Source organism: Callorhinus ursinus, unplaced genomic scaffold, assembly GCF_003265705.2.
Source record: "Callorhinus ursinus isolate GAN/ISIS: 27379988/994484 unplaced genomic scaffold, GSC_fseal_2.0 scaffold58, whole genome shotgun sequence".
NCBI classification, from domain to species: domain Eukaryota; kingdom Metazoa; phylum Chordata; class Mammalia; order Carnivora; family Otariidae; genus Callorhinus; species Callorhinus ursinus.
Window position 1 is genome coordinate 25,323 of NW_027397120.1, and position 12,278 is coordinate 37,600.

At 46.5% G+C, this 12,278-nt stretch overlaps 2 protein-coding genes across 3 annotated transcripts in view; one reads left to right on the forward strand and one right to left on the reverse strand.

The window, feature by feature from the left end:
* The window catches only part of SYCE1 (synaptonemal complex central element protein 1), a 19,758-nt gene extending 8,956 nt beyond the window's left edge, over positions 1 to 10,802 (forward strand). The window contains exons 2-13 of the mRNA XM_073884647.1: positions 5,728 to 5,790; positions 6,418 to 6,477; positions 6,795 to 6,869; positions 7,507 to 7,554; positions 7,805 to 7,859; positions 8,543 to 8,632; positions 8,895 to 8,958; positions 9,742 to 9,808; positions 9,886 to 10,009; positions 10,084 to 10,194; positions 10,333 to 10,420; positions 10,653 to 10,802. Coding sequence (XP_073740748.1) covers positions 5,728 to 5,790; positions 6,418 to 6,477; positions 6,795 to 6,869; positions 7,507 to 7,554; positions 7,805 to 7,859; positions 8,543 to 8,632; positions 8,895 to 8,958; positions 9,742 to 9,808; positions 9,886 to 10,009; positions 10,084 to 10,194; positions 10,333 to 10,420; positions 10,653 to 10,730 — 923 coding nt within the window. The 3' untranslated portion in view covers positions 10,731 to 10,802. The remainder of the gene's footprint in view (positions 1 to 5,727; positions 5,791 to 6,417; positions 6,478 to 6,794; positions 6,870 to 7,506; positions 7,555 to 7,804; positions 7,860 to 8,542; positions 8,633 to 8,894; positions 8,959 to 9,741; positions 9,809 to 9,885; positions 10,010 to 10,083; positions 10,195 to 10,332; positions 10,421 to 10,652) is intronic.
* Positions 10,751 to 12,278, reverse strand: part of LOC112830424 (zinc finger protein 717-like) — a 23,238-nt gene continuing 21,710 nt past the window's right edge. For both annotated transcript variants that reach the window (XM_073884646.1, XM_073884644.1), the window contains one exon: positions 10,751 to 12,138. In XM_073884646.1, coding sequence (XP_073740747.1) covers positions 12,077 to 12,138 — 62 coding nt within the window. In that variant the 3' untranslated portion in view covers positions 10,751 to 12,076. The remainder of the gene's footprint in view (positions 12,139 to 12,278) is intronic.

Below are 12,278 nucleotides of genomic sequence, written 5' to 3' on the forward strand. Positions count from 1 at the left end.
TCTTTGTCTGGTTTTGGGATCAAGGTAATGCTGGCCTCATAAAATGAGTTTGGAAGTTTCCCTTCCATTTCTATTTTTTGGAACAGTTTCAGGAGAATAGGTATTAATTCTTCTTGAAATGTCTGATAGAATTCCCCTGGGAAGCCATCTGGCCCTGGGCTTTTGTTTCTTGGGAGATTTTTGATGACTGTTTCAATTTCCTTAGTGGTTATAGGTCTGTTCAGGTTTTCTATTTCTTCCTGGTTCAATTTTGGTAGTTGATACATCTCTAGGAATGCACCCATTTCTTCCAGGTTATCTAATTTGCTGGCACAGAGTTGCTCATAATATGTTCTTATAATTGTTTGTATTTCTTTGGTGTTGGTTGTGATCTTTCCTCTTTCATTCATGATTTTGTTGATTTGGGTCATTTTTCTTTTCTTTTTGATCAGTCTGGCCAGGGGTTTATCAATCTTGTTAATTCTTTCAAAGAACCAGCTCCTAGTTTCGTTGATCTGTTCTACTGTTCTTTTGGTTTCTAGTTCATTGATTTCTGCTCTGATTTTTATGATTTCTCTTCTCCTGCTGGGTTTAGGCTTTATTTGCTGTTCTTTCTCCAGCTCTTTTAGGTGTAGGGTTAGGTTGTGTATTTGAGACCTTGTTTCTTGAGAAAGGCTTGTATTGCTATATACTTTCCTCTCAGGACTGCCTTTGCTGTATCCCAAAGATTTTGAACAGTTGTGTTTTCATTTTCATTGGTTTCCATGAATTTTTTTAATTCTTCTTTAATTTCTTGGTTGACCCATTCATTGTTTAGTAGGATGCTCTTTAGCCTCCATGTATTTGAGTTCTTTCCGACTTTCCTCTTGTGGTTGAGTTCTAGTTTCAAAGCACTGTGGTCTGAAAATATGCAGGGAATGATCCCAATCTTTTGGTACCGGTTGAGACCTGATTTGTGACCTAGGATGTGATCGATTCTGGAGAATGTTCCATGGGCACTAGAGAAGAATGTGTATTCCGTTCCTTTGGGATGGAATGTTCTGAATATGTCTGTGAAGTCCATTTGATCCAGTGTGTCATTTAAAGTCTTTATTTCCTTGTTGATCTTTTGCTTAGATGATCTGTCCATTTCAGTCAGGGGGGTGTTAAAGTCCCCCACTATTATTGTATTGTTGTCAATGTGTTTCTTTGCTTTTCTTATTAATTGCCTTATATAATTGGCTGCTCCCATGTTCGGGGCATAGATATTTACAATTGTTAGATCTTCTTGTTGGATAGACCCTTTAAGTAGGATATAGTGTCCTTCCTCATCTCTTATTACAGTCTTTGTTTTAAAATCTAGTTTGTCTGATATAAGGATTGCCACCCCAGCTTTCTTTTGGTGTCCATTAGCATGGTAAATGGTTTTCCACCCCCTCACGTTCAATCTGGGGGTGTCTTTGGGTCTAAAATGAGTCTCTTGCAGACAGCATATGGATGGGTCTTGTTTTTTAATCCAATCTGATAGCCTGTGTCTTTTGATTGGGGCATTTAGCCCATTTACATTCAGGGTAACTATTGAAAGGTATGAATTTAGTGCCATTGTATTACCTGTAAGGTGACTGTTAACTGTCTGTTGTCTGTGTTCATTTCTGCTCTTTGCTGCTTTTAGGTTCTCTGTTTGCTTAGAGGACCCCTTTCAATATTTCTTGGAGGGCTGGTTTCGTGTTTGCAAATTTCTTTAGTTTTTGTTTGTTCTGGAAGCTTTTTATCTCTCCTTCTAGTTTCAATGATAGCCTAGCTGGATATAGTATTCTTGGCTGCATATTTTTCTCGTTTAGTGCTCTGAAGATATCTTGCCAGTCCTTTCTGGCCTGCCAGGTCTCTGTGGATAGGTCTGTTGCCAATCTAATGTTTCTACCATTGTAGGTTACATATCTCTTCTCCCGAGCTGCTTTCAGGATTTTCTCTTTGTCTCTGAGACTCGTAAGTTTTACTATTAGATGTTGGGGTGTTGACCTATTATTATTGATTTTGAGAGGGGTTCTCTGTGCCTCCTGGATTTTAATGCCTGTTTCCTTCCTCACATTAGGGAAGTTCTCTGCTATAATTTGCTCCAATATACCTTCTGCCCCTCTCTCTCTCTCTTCTTCTTCTGGGATCCCAATTATTCTAATGTTTCGTCTTATCGTATCACTTATCTCTCGAATTATGCCCTCGTGATCCTGTAGTTGTTTCTCTCTCTTTTTCCCAGCCTCTTTATTTTCCATCATTTGGTCTTCTATATCGCTGATTCTCTCTTCTGCCTCATTTATCCTCGCAGTTAGTGCCCCCATTTTTGATTGCACCTCATCAATAGCCTTTTTGATTTCGATGTGGTTAGATTTTAGTTCTTTTATTTCTCCAGAAAGGGTTTCTCTAATAACTTCCACGCTTTTTTCAAGCCCAGCTAGTATCTTTAAAGTCATGATTCTGAACTCTAGGTTCGACATCGTACTAATGTCCGTATTGAGTAGGTTCCTGGCTGACGGTACTACCTCTTGTTCTTTTTGCTGAGGTGATTTCTTTCGTCTTGTCATTTTGTCCAGAGGAGAATAGATGAATGAGAGAACAAAATGCTAACAGGTTTACAACGTCCCCAGCAAATATACTGTATGCAAATCAGAAAAGACCTGAAACCAGGGGAAAAGAAAGGGAAAGAAAGAAAAAAGAAAGAGAAAAAGAAAAAAAAAGAAAAAAAGATAAAAACAAAAACAAAACAATACAAAAAAAGCAGAATATGATCAAATATGATCAGGCTAGTGCATAGATCAGTGCCACACACTAGATTTTGGGCGTATTTTGGTCTGTTAGAAAAAAGCGCCTCCTAAAATTTTAAAGGAAGAAAGACATATATGTACAAAATAAGGGTTGATACAATGAAGGGATGGAAGATGACTGTAAAGATGAAAATTATAAAAGATTTTATAAAAGGACTTGGTAAGATAAGTTGTTTGAAAAAAGAAAGAAGATTTAAGAAAAAAAAAAAAAGGAAAAAGGGAGAGAATGTGATCAGGCAGGAGACTAGAACAAAGCCATACACTAGTGATTTAGGGTATATTTTGATCTGTTAGAAGAAACTGTACCTCAAAATTTTAAAGAGAGAACAATTTATATATATATGCCAAAAATAAGTGTAACTACTATGAAGGGATAAAATATGACTCTAAAAATGAAAAATAAAAAATGTTTTTTTTTTTAAAAAAGGATTGATAAGATGTTGGTTGAAAAAGGGAAAAAGAAAAATAAAAAAAAAACAGTCAACAAAAATTAACTTTGATGAAATAATGGATCATGGTAAAAAAAAGAAAAAAGCCATGAATCTATGTGCAGTATTCCCCTAGCGCTGGAGTTCTCCCATTCTCCTTGATCGATCAACTTGGTCTTGGCTTGCTGGCTGTTTGTGCTGATCTTCTGGGGGAGGGGCCTGTTGCTGTGGTTCCCAAATGTCTTTGCCGGAGGCGGAATTGCCCCGCCCTTGTCGGTCCGGGCTAAGGAAGCTGCTCCGGTTTGCTCTCAGGAGCTTTTGTTCCCTGCAAGCTCTCGGTACAGCTTTGGAGGACCAGGGCAGAAATGGTGGCCTCCCAATCTCCACCCGGAGGAGCTGAGAACTCGGGGCCCCGCTGCTCAGTGTGCCCCCAGAGAAAAGCAGTCACTTCCGTGTCCCCGGTCTCCGGCCGCACTCGGTGCTCACCCGGCCTGTGATCGAGCGTTGCTATCTCTGGCACCCGACCCCGCACGGAGTCTCCAAACCCAGCAGATCCCTGCAGTGCGTTCCCGCACCGCTCCTCCCCGGGAAGGAAGGGGAGTCTCCCCGGATCTGCTGCTTGTTGGGTCCCTGCTGGGGGAGCCGTGCCCCGACTGGGCTGCAGATCACAGTTTATGGCAACCCCGAGCTGAGAGCCCGCGCCTCGGCTCCGTCTCTGCAGCCGGCTTCCCCGCTCCGATTCCTGGGAGCTCTGCCGCACTCAGGCACCCCCGGTCTCTCTGTGACCCCAAGGGTCCTGAGACCACACTGTCCCGGGAGGGTTCCACCCCCCGCTTAGCCACTGCAGCGACGTCCCTCAGCGGAGCCGGCTTCTAAAAGGTCCGATTTTGTGCTCCGCGGCTCTATCACTTGCCAGAAGCGGCCGACGGAGGCCCCCTCCCCCACCATCTATCCTCCCGAATATCGCCTCGGATTCACTTCTCCGCACGCCCTACCTTCCAGTAAGTGGTCGCTTCTCTGTTCAGAGAGTTGTTGCTACTCTCCTGTTCGATCTCCTGTTGAGTTCGTAGGTGTTCAGAATGGTTTGATCCCTATTCAGCTGAATTCCTGAGACCAGACGAAATCTAGGTCTCCTACTCCTCCGCCATCTTGCTCCGCCCACCTCTGTACAGCTTTTCAAATAGTGACCATTTGTATAATTTTTGCTTCATTGTCCTCTCCTTTTCTCCACTTTTCTATAGAAATGATTGTTTACCTTCTTTATATTGATTGAAATATATTATGGAAAGATCTAAGCATATACAAAAGGAGAGAACAAAGTATAATTACCCCAGGAGCCCATCTTTCCACTTTACCAGTTATCAGCTTTTGGCCAACCTTGTTTCCTCTTTACCCTAACCCACTCCTGCCACTCATTCCACTACTTCATTTGAGGATCACAGGCATCATAGCATATCATCCATGCATATTTCCATGCATATCTCTAAAAGATAACTAACCACAATAGTATTGTCGTATCTGAATAACAACTACATTAATTCCCTAGTTTCATCAAATATCCACTCAATTTTCCAATTTCCCTGATTGTGTCATCAATATTTTTTAAAGTGCATTTGTTTGAATCAAGATCTAAATACTGGCCATTTTTGAGATTGATTTATATTTCTCTGTAATCCCTTTTAGTCTGCAAGGCTCTTCTTTTTTCCCTTTTCCCCCCAAATCTGTTAAAGGACGTGAGTTGGTTTTCCAATAAAGTTCCCAGTCTGGATGTTGATAATTGCATCCCCATGTGTCCTGTGTCCCTGTATTTCCTCTGAATTAGTATTTAGGTTGAGAGGATTAAAAGATATTAGTCTGATTTTTTTGGCAAGAATCCTATATGTTTACCTCATTTGGCTCATAGTGTCCAGTTATCTTTATTGTGATGTTAGTACCATTAGTAATAATTGCCTAGATCTACCAGTTCACTAAGGGATTAAAAATAAGTGCCTATATTGGTTATAAACAGGTTAATATTTTACTGGGAGGCTTCAGAATAATAAGTGTGTATAGAATAACTGCATTTTTTAAACTGAGATGTCTTAATTTTCTTCTATTCTTTGTGGGATTTTTTATAAGACTCTCTAGAACTTTCTAGTTAATTAGCCATCTGCAGTTACAGTGATTTTTGACTCCTTGTTTCCAGTTTTTTTTATACCCCTCCTTTTTTTTTTTCTTTCACTATTACATCATGAGCTTTGACCCAATCTTGAATACTACAGGCAGTGAAAGTTCACCCCTCCCCTTGGCCTGAGTTGTATTAAGGGGAAATCTGTGGCATGATTTCACAATTTAGAAGAAGTAGACTGTGAAATGGCCTGACTCATCTCTCATTCAGTATCCATCCACCTCAGGACAAGGAGCAGGGGCACCACTGTGGCTGGAGACCTGAGCGCCCCTCAGTCCCAGACCAAAGTTTTTGGATCCTTCCTCAGGCCTCTCACTCCTTCGGGATTCTGAAATGTTTGGTTTTGTCTCCACAGGGCAAGCCAAATCCTCACAGAAAATTGAAGACTTGCTGGAAATGGTGAAGAAGTTGCAGAAAGGTCTCATGTCTCATCTGTAACAGGCACAGCCTGAGCTTTGGGATAAGGCAGAAGTGGATTCAGTTCCAGGCCTCACAGTTCACAACCTTGGGACATTAATCCATTTGCTCTCTCTTTTAAAACTTAATTCTTTGAAGCAAAAATACAGCACCATGATTCAAAATTGAATTATGAGGGGATGGAGGGCGAGAAATTTTCCCCAAACCCCCTTGCTAGCCACCCATTTGGCCCCAACTGTATTCATTTAAATCCATGTTTTCACCTTCACCGCCCTTCCCTCCACCTTAGCTCTGCTGCTCTCTGCTTGCTGCTTACCAGCCTCCTTCCAGCCACATTCCCACCTCAGGGCAGGCCTTTACACTGACTACCTCCCACCCCACCCAGGAACTGCCCTCCCGGTGATTTGGGGCCCTTAAGAGGTCTTCCCATATCTGAAGGGCATGCCCCACTCCTTCACTTTTTAATTCCTTGCCCCTCTATGTTTTTATTGGCTGCAATTACTATGGTCTGACTCAGTATGTTTCTTTTTTACCTTGTCTCCCCTACCCAGAATGAGAGTCCCTGTAGGGCCCCCAAATCCCTCTACCTGCCCTGTCATCTCCACTCAACTTCCTTTCCTTCCTGCAGCGGGAAGCCTAGAGCCCAGGGTTGAAGTCCTGATTAATCGGATTAATGAGGTTCAGCAAGGTGAGCTCCGGGACCAGCTACATGATTTGCAGGGCTCCTTGTTAAAAGATTACTGAGTAGTTCATGACAGCAGCAGCAGATCATTAAAACCAAGGATGGGTCCATGTAAATGCAACTGCTATAGTCACATGTCCATGAACCTGGTGGTGCTGTCAACTGAGCCCAACAAGAAAGGCTTGTGTTCTAGAAGCCTGGTTTCTTGCTTTAAAATCTGTCCCCCGACCCAGATTTCCTGGAAGACAAATGAAAAATGTCACTGTTTGCAAGGAATAATGCAGTTGGAGGCTGCACTTACATTGTTCTGCTTTTTGGCACAGCAAAAAAGAAAGCCAGTGAGGAGTTGGGAGAGGCCCGGACTGTTTGGGAGGCCCTGCAGAGGGAAATGGACTCATGTAAGCATGCTGGGGGTCACCCAGAGGTCTTCAGTGTCATACCTTCCTGAACTCAGTATTCTGGACACTTAGCATTCTTGCTGTGGCCAAGGGCTCCTACCCCCTCTCCAACATCAGGTCCTGCCAATCTCCCACTCCGTGGGTAGGAGTGTTCTCAAATTACTCTCCAAGCATACTTCTACCTCAGGGCCTTTGATAGGCTGTTCTCCCCCAGATGGTATAGGTTCCTATTGCCACACATCCTCATCAGCTCTTACCTTGAATGTCCCCTTCTCAGATAAACCTCCCCCAAGTCATCCCATCTAAAGACAGCACCCTGTCCCCACCTGATCACATTCCCCTTACTGCCTGTGTTTCTTTATAGCTCATATACCAGTTCATGTGATGTGTTTTTTCTCCCCCCTCCATGTAAACACAATGGCCTTCTGCAGGATCCTCACAGTCACCTTTATCAACCCCAGGGCCCTCTGCTGCTTACAGGGAGTGGGCTCAAGAGGGGAGGGGGCTCAACTCAAGGGGTCCACATCTGGGATTGGGGTAGAACTATCCCAGACTGCCTGTGCGGTGAGGGGCAAATGCACTCCCTGAGGGTGCAGTGATGCACACTGAGGCCTGAATGTGTTACTGTGTTTTCCAGTGAGTGGAGAGAAAGTACGCCTGAAAGAGATCTTGAACAAAAAGCAAGGTAACTGAAGCTACTCTGTCCCCAGACTTTTGCCCTTGTCACCCTGCAGAGGCCAATCTCTCCATAGCAGCCGAAGCCCTTTGGAACCTGAATTAGCTTGCATCCCTCCTGTGGCTTCCACCACACTTGCAGTAAATGACAAAGTCTTATCAGGTGTCCACAAGACCACACGTGATCTGACCCTATTCTCAATGCCCAATCTTGGTGCTCTGATGCGTTCTCATGGGGCCCTTGGCTCCTCTCCTTGCAGAGACCCTAAGGACCCTCAGGCTCCACTGCCAGGAGAAGGAAAGTGAGGCACAGAGGTAAGAGCTTCCATCTGGGACTTGCTCTGCCCTCCCCTTCATTGTGGTGGAAAGCAGAGAGGGACAGTCAGTCCTGGGCCCACAGGTCAGTGTCTCCCTCTGGAAAAAGGAGAGGCCAGAGGCATGTCTTGGCCCCAACAGTATGCAGTAGTGTCAACAGTACTCTGACTCACTGGGATAATCATTCACTTGCTAGAATATCAAATGCTTTAAGCTGTTATTTATGCCTGTCACTCTTCCTAAAGTCAGCTCCTTGGTCTCTCTTCACTCATTTGTCCCTTCATTTAGGCATCAAGGCACCCAGTCTTTCAATTCATCTACTATCTTTCCATCCACCTCAATATTTGTGAATCCATCTCTCCACTTCCTGAGCCTTGATGTAGCTCATTGTGTGACCAGAGTCCCCAAGCCCACCAACATTGGAACTATATGGGAAATTTGGATGAGATCGATATGTTAGTGTGTGCTTGTGCACCTGACTGTGTCTGTCCATGGTGATCTCCCTGATTTCACAACAGTATTTCCAGGGGACACGTGCTCATGCCCCCCCATGAAGTTATTAGAGAAGGACCTTGATCTGGAAAGCCAGAACAGACCCCAGGAGGAGGCAGAAGCCCCACCCCAGCCCTGTCTTGGGGAGACATTCAGAGAATATGACTGAGAGCTGCCTTGCCTCTTCCCAGGAAGCAGACCATGCTGCAGGAGTGCAAGGAGCGAATTTCTGCCCTGAACTCCCAGATTGAGGAAGAGAAGAACAAACAGAGGCAACTGAGGTAAAGCCCAGTGCCCAGTACCAGGCAGGGTGGGGGTGATGTGCTGGGATGTGTTGTGGGTGCTGGTAATATTGGGGATGGAGGTTAGAAGAGGAGCTGGCTGAGCTGAGGCTTGGAGGGTCAAGGTGGTGAAAGTACTTCCTGCAGAGCAAAGAACATGGGCAAGCCTCCCAAGGTCTGTGGATGAAGACCCCTGGCCTGGACCAAGGTGAGGAGGAATGTCTCAGCCCATGGCCCCTCATCATGTATGGTTGGTCCACAGGTTGGATTTTGAGGAACAGCTGGAGGACCTGATGGGCCAGCACAAGGACCTCTGGAAGTTCCATGTGAGTCACTCAAAGCCGTTCCTCCCACCTTCCACATCTTCCCTGGAAGTCCCAGGCCCAAAGCTCAGGGTCACGCTGCAGGCCTCCTCCCTCTCTCCTGCCACACCCAGCTCCTGAGCCAGCGCTGGTGGTCATACGTCAAGATGGCCCACATCATCTTGGCTCAGTCCCCACACCACCCTCACCACCACCCAGTGTCGTCCTCTTCGCTGGTCCTGCCCATTGCCCTGGCCCTTCAGTGGCCAGGAGGAACCCTGACGAACCCAGGAGAGGTTATCCATGAGGAAGATCCATGGATGTGTTTGCAGCCATGACTGGCACAGGGCAGGTAGTGGGAAACAAAGGATCCCAGGTGCCAAATAAAAGGGGCAGAGAGAATCGCTGTTAGGGTGGAGGGGCTCAGTGAGAACGCCACACAAAGGGAAGAGGAGCTGCAGTTCAGGTCTGGTGACTGATTCTCCAGGGAACAGTTCTGATTTGTAATGTTTTCAGGATGCCCTATAATAAATACTTGCCTCACACCTGATTTCAAAGCTTGCAAAATCCATGAACCACCTCACGAGCCCAAGTGCAGCATCACCTGTGTCTGGGGTGAGACAGTTCCAGGTGGGGAGAAAATGGCCAGTACAAAGGCCCTGAAGCTGGAACACGCCTTGTGTGCTCAGAGACCCAGAGTAGGAGGAAGTGAGGCATGCTGAGTAGAGACCAGATCCAGGGAGGCTTCTCTGAGGTGCAAGGGAGGAGGCTGAGACACATGGACAGGCCTCCTCTCTACCTACTCAGAGGCCAGAGCAGATGGCCCGGGAGATTGGCACCCTGGACAGCAGCAAGGAGCAACTGCTCAAGGAAGGTGAGGCCTGGAGAATGGGGAGGCCCTGCCCTGCCCTGCCCTGCCCTGCCCTGCCCATCTGTCCCTTCCTGCTGCAGAGAAGCTTGTGGAGGTGAAGCTGGAGGATGTGAAACATCGCCTGTGTTCCCAATTTGGGGCTGATGGCTGCTCGACCATTGCTGAGGGGCTCTTTCTCCGCAGCCAGGAGGCTGCAGCTGCAGTGTAAGAGAAGGATGGCGGGGACAGGGAACGGGGTGGAGGGAGGGAGCCGCCACTGCTGATGGTCCTACCCTCAGGCATCTGTTTGAAGAGGAGAACAGGAAGGCCCAGGAGCTCCTGGAGGCTGCTGCACATCACCATGAACAGCTGCAGCAGAAGTGCCAGCAGCTGCAGCAGAAGAGGCAGAGGTGGGCGTGGAGGCCCTGCCCCCAGTCCCCAAGGGGAAGGTGGCTGAGGGCGTCCCTGCTCCCCTTTCAGTTTATCTCCTGGTCTCTTCACACCCTCTCCCCCGACCCCACACTCCTACCCCACCCTTTTCTGTCCAGGCTTAAGGAGGAGCTGGAAAAGCTTGGGATGCAGATCCCTGCTCGAACCCCAAGCAAACAAGAGGAAGGGGCTGGCCCAGGAGAACCTGTGAGTCCTGGAATGAGGTGGCAGGGAGCAGAGAATAGCTCATGGAAGGAGCGGGGTACAGGAAGGCGAGGAAGGGGAACCACAGTCCTCAGGGGATGGTCTGTTCTCACAGGGCACAGCCAAGACAAAAGTGCAGAGGCTGGCCGTGGTGGGTGACAAGGGGCAGGTCCCAGTGAGCTGTGGGCACAGGGTTGCTTGGAGACTTCCCTCCTCAGACCCTGACCTCCCACAGGCCAGTCCCAAGCCCCTAGGAGTCATCGAGGAGAAAGACCCAGAGCTGCCCACCAAGCAAGGCCCTTTGCCCTCCTAGGCAAGGAGGACTCCCCCTGCCCTGCAGCATATTCCAAGAACTTCAAGAAATAAAAGCACTATTTCAGTATAACCGCCTCAGCTGAGTTTGTGCAGGGGCGGAAGTGTTTGGCCCAAGACCCTTGACCCCCAAGACTTGGTAAAGCCTTGGCCACATCTCCTCTTGGCCTCAGCCAGAGTCCTGCAGCAGGACTCTGAGACTCACTCAATAAGTGCTTCCCTAACCTCATAGTCTCTGCTCTGCTCATTTCTAGGACTTAACACACAGTTCTGGGTCTCCAGGCAGAAGGGTGCACGTGCTGCAAACCCACACTGTGATTGTTTCAATTCCTTATTCAGGCCTGGACTATACCGAATCCCAGAAATCCCAAAAATGAGGAGCAAGGTGCTGCGGTTCTCAGCCAGTCAATCCCTTGCCCACAGTCCCCACCAATTAGCTGAGAAAGAGGAACATAATTGGAGGCCAAGTGTAGTTTGCACTCTTGTGGGCACAAAGTATAAAACCGAGACATGTGTCACTATAACATAGTATGTTAGAATTCCTCAGTATCCTGGGAGTCAATTCACCTAAAACTATTGTGCGCTTTTGAAGTATGTTTCAAAGCACATAAATGCACTCACCCAGTTAAGGGCAGCAAGGGTAGTCAGAGTCTGTGATCCTAAGCCAAATACAGTGACTGAAGAAGAAAGAGATTCCTTCTCTTGAAAGGCTCCCACATCCGGGTAGGGCAGTAACATGGTGGGGTGGAGAGAGGTCCAAACAGGCCCCCAGTCTGGAGAGCACTGTTTCTATGGAAGAACGGAAAAATAATGACCTGGAAAATTAGACACACTAGGCATCAACCTCCCAGTTTTCTGAGATGGGGTCAATCAGACCTGTGACATAAATGAACTGGTAACATCTCATCAAAATAACTCGTATCTCCTGGAAAGTGGTATATTCCCCTGCATGACAATGGAAGCAGTTCAGCGAAGCCCATGATTAGATATACTTTTGTAGCTTCAGCTGGTTCACAATAAAGAAACAGGACACATGATTACTCCAACAGGTGAATAAAGCCTTTGGCAAAATCCAACACCTATTTGCGTAAAAAAAAATAAATCTAGGAATAGAAGGTAACTTCTTTTATGCTTAGCGGTAAAGTGAAGCATTTCAGGTACATTCAAATATGAGTCACCATGTTAAAGTTCTGGATAGCAAAACAGGACCAGAGAAACAAGACTGGAATCTTCCCCAACCCTGCTCACAACCACAGGGATATCTGCCAAAGAAGAAGAAAGAAAATCCTTGCTGCTCGGCCTTGCAATCTCCCTCCAGGCTCTTTCCTTGGAAACCCAAAGATTGTGTCAGCTGGAAAAGGAGAAATATAACCCCATCATCACGAAGTCAGGCAACCAACGGTGGGTTCCTAGCGGAGACAAAAAACAAAAAACCATAGCTGGTAGAGTCACTGACCATAAGGTGTAGGTAGAGACAGATGAGCTAAAAGAAATTGTTCAGTCTTAAAGATCAATCTAGACAACATACCACGGAGCCAGGACTACCTAG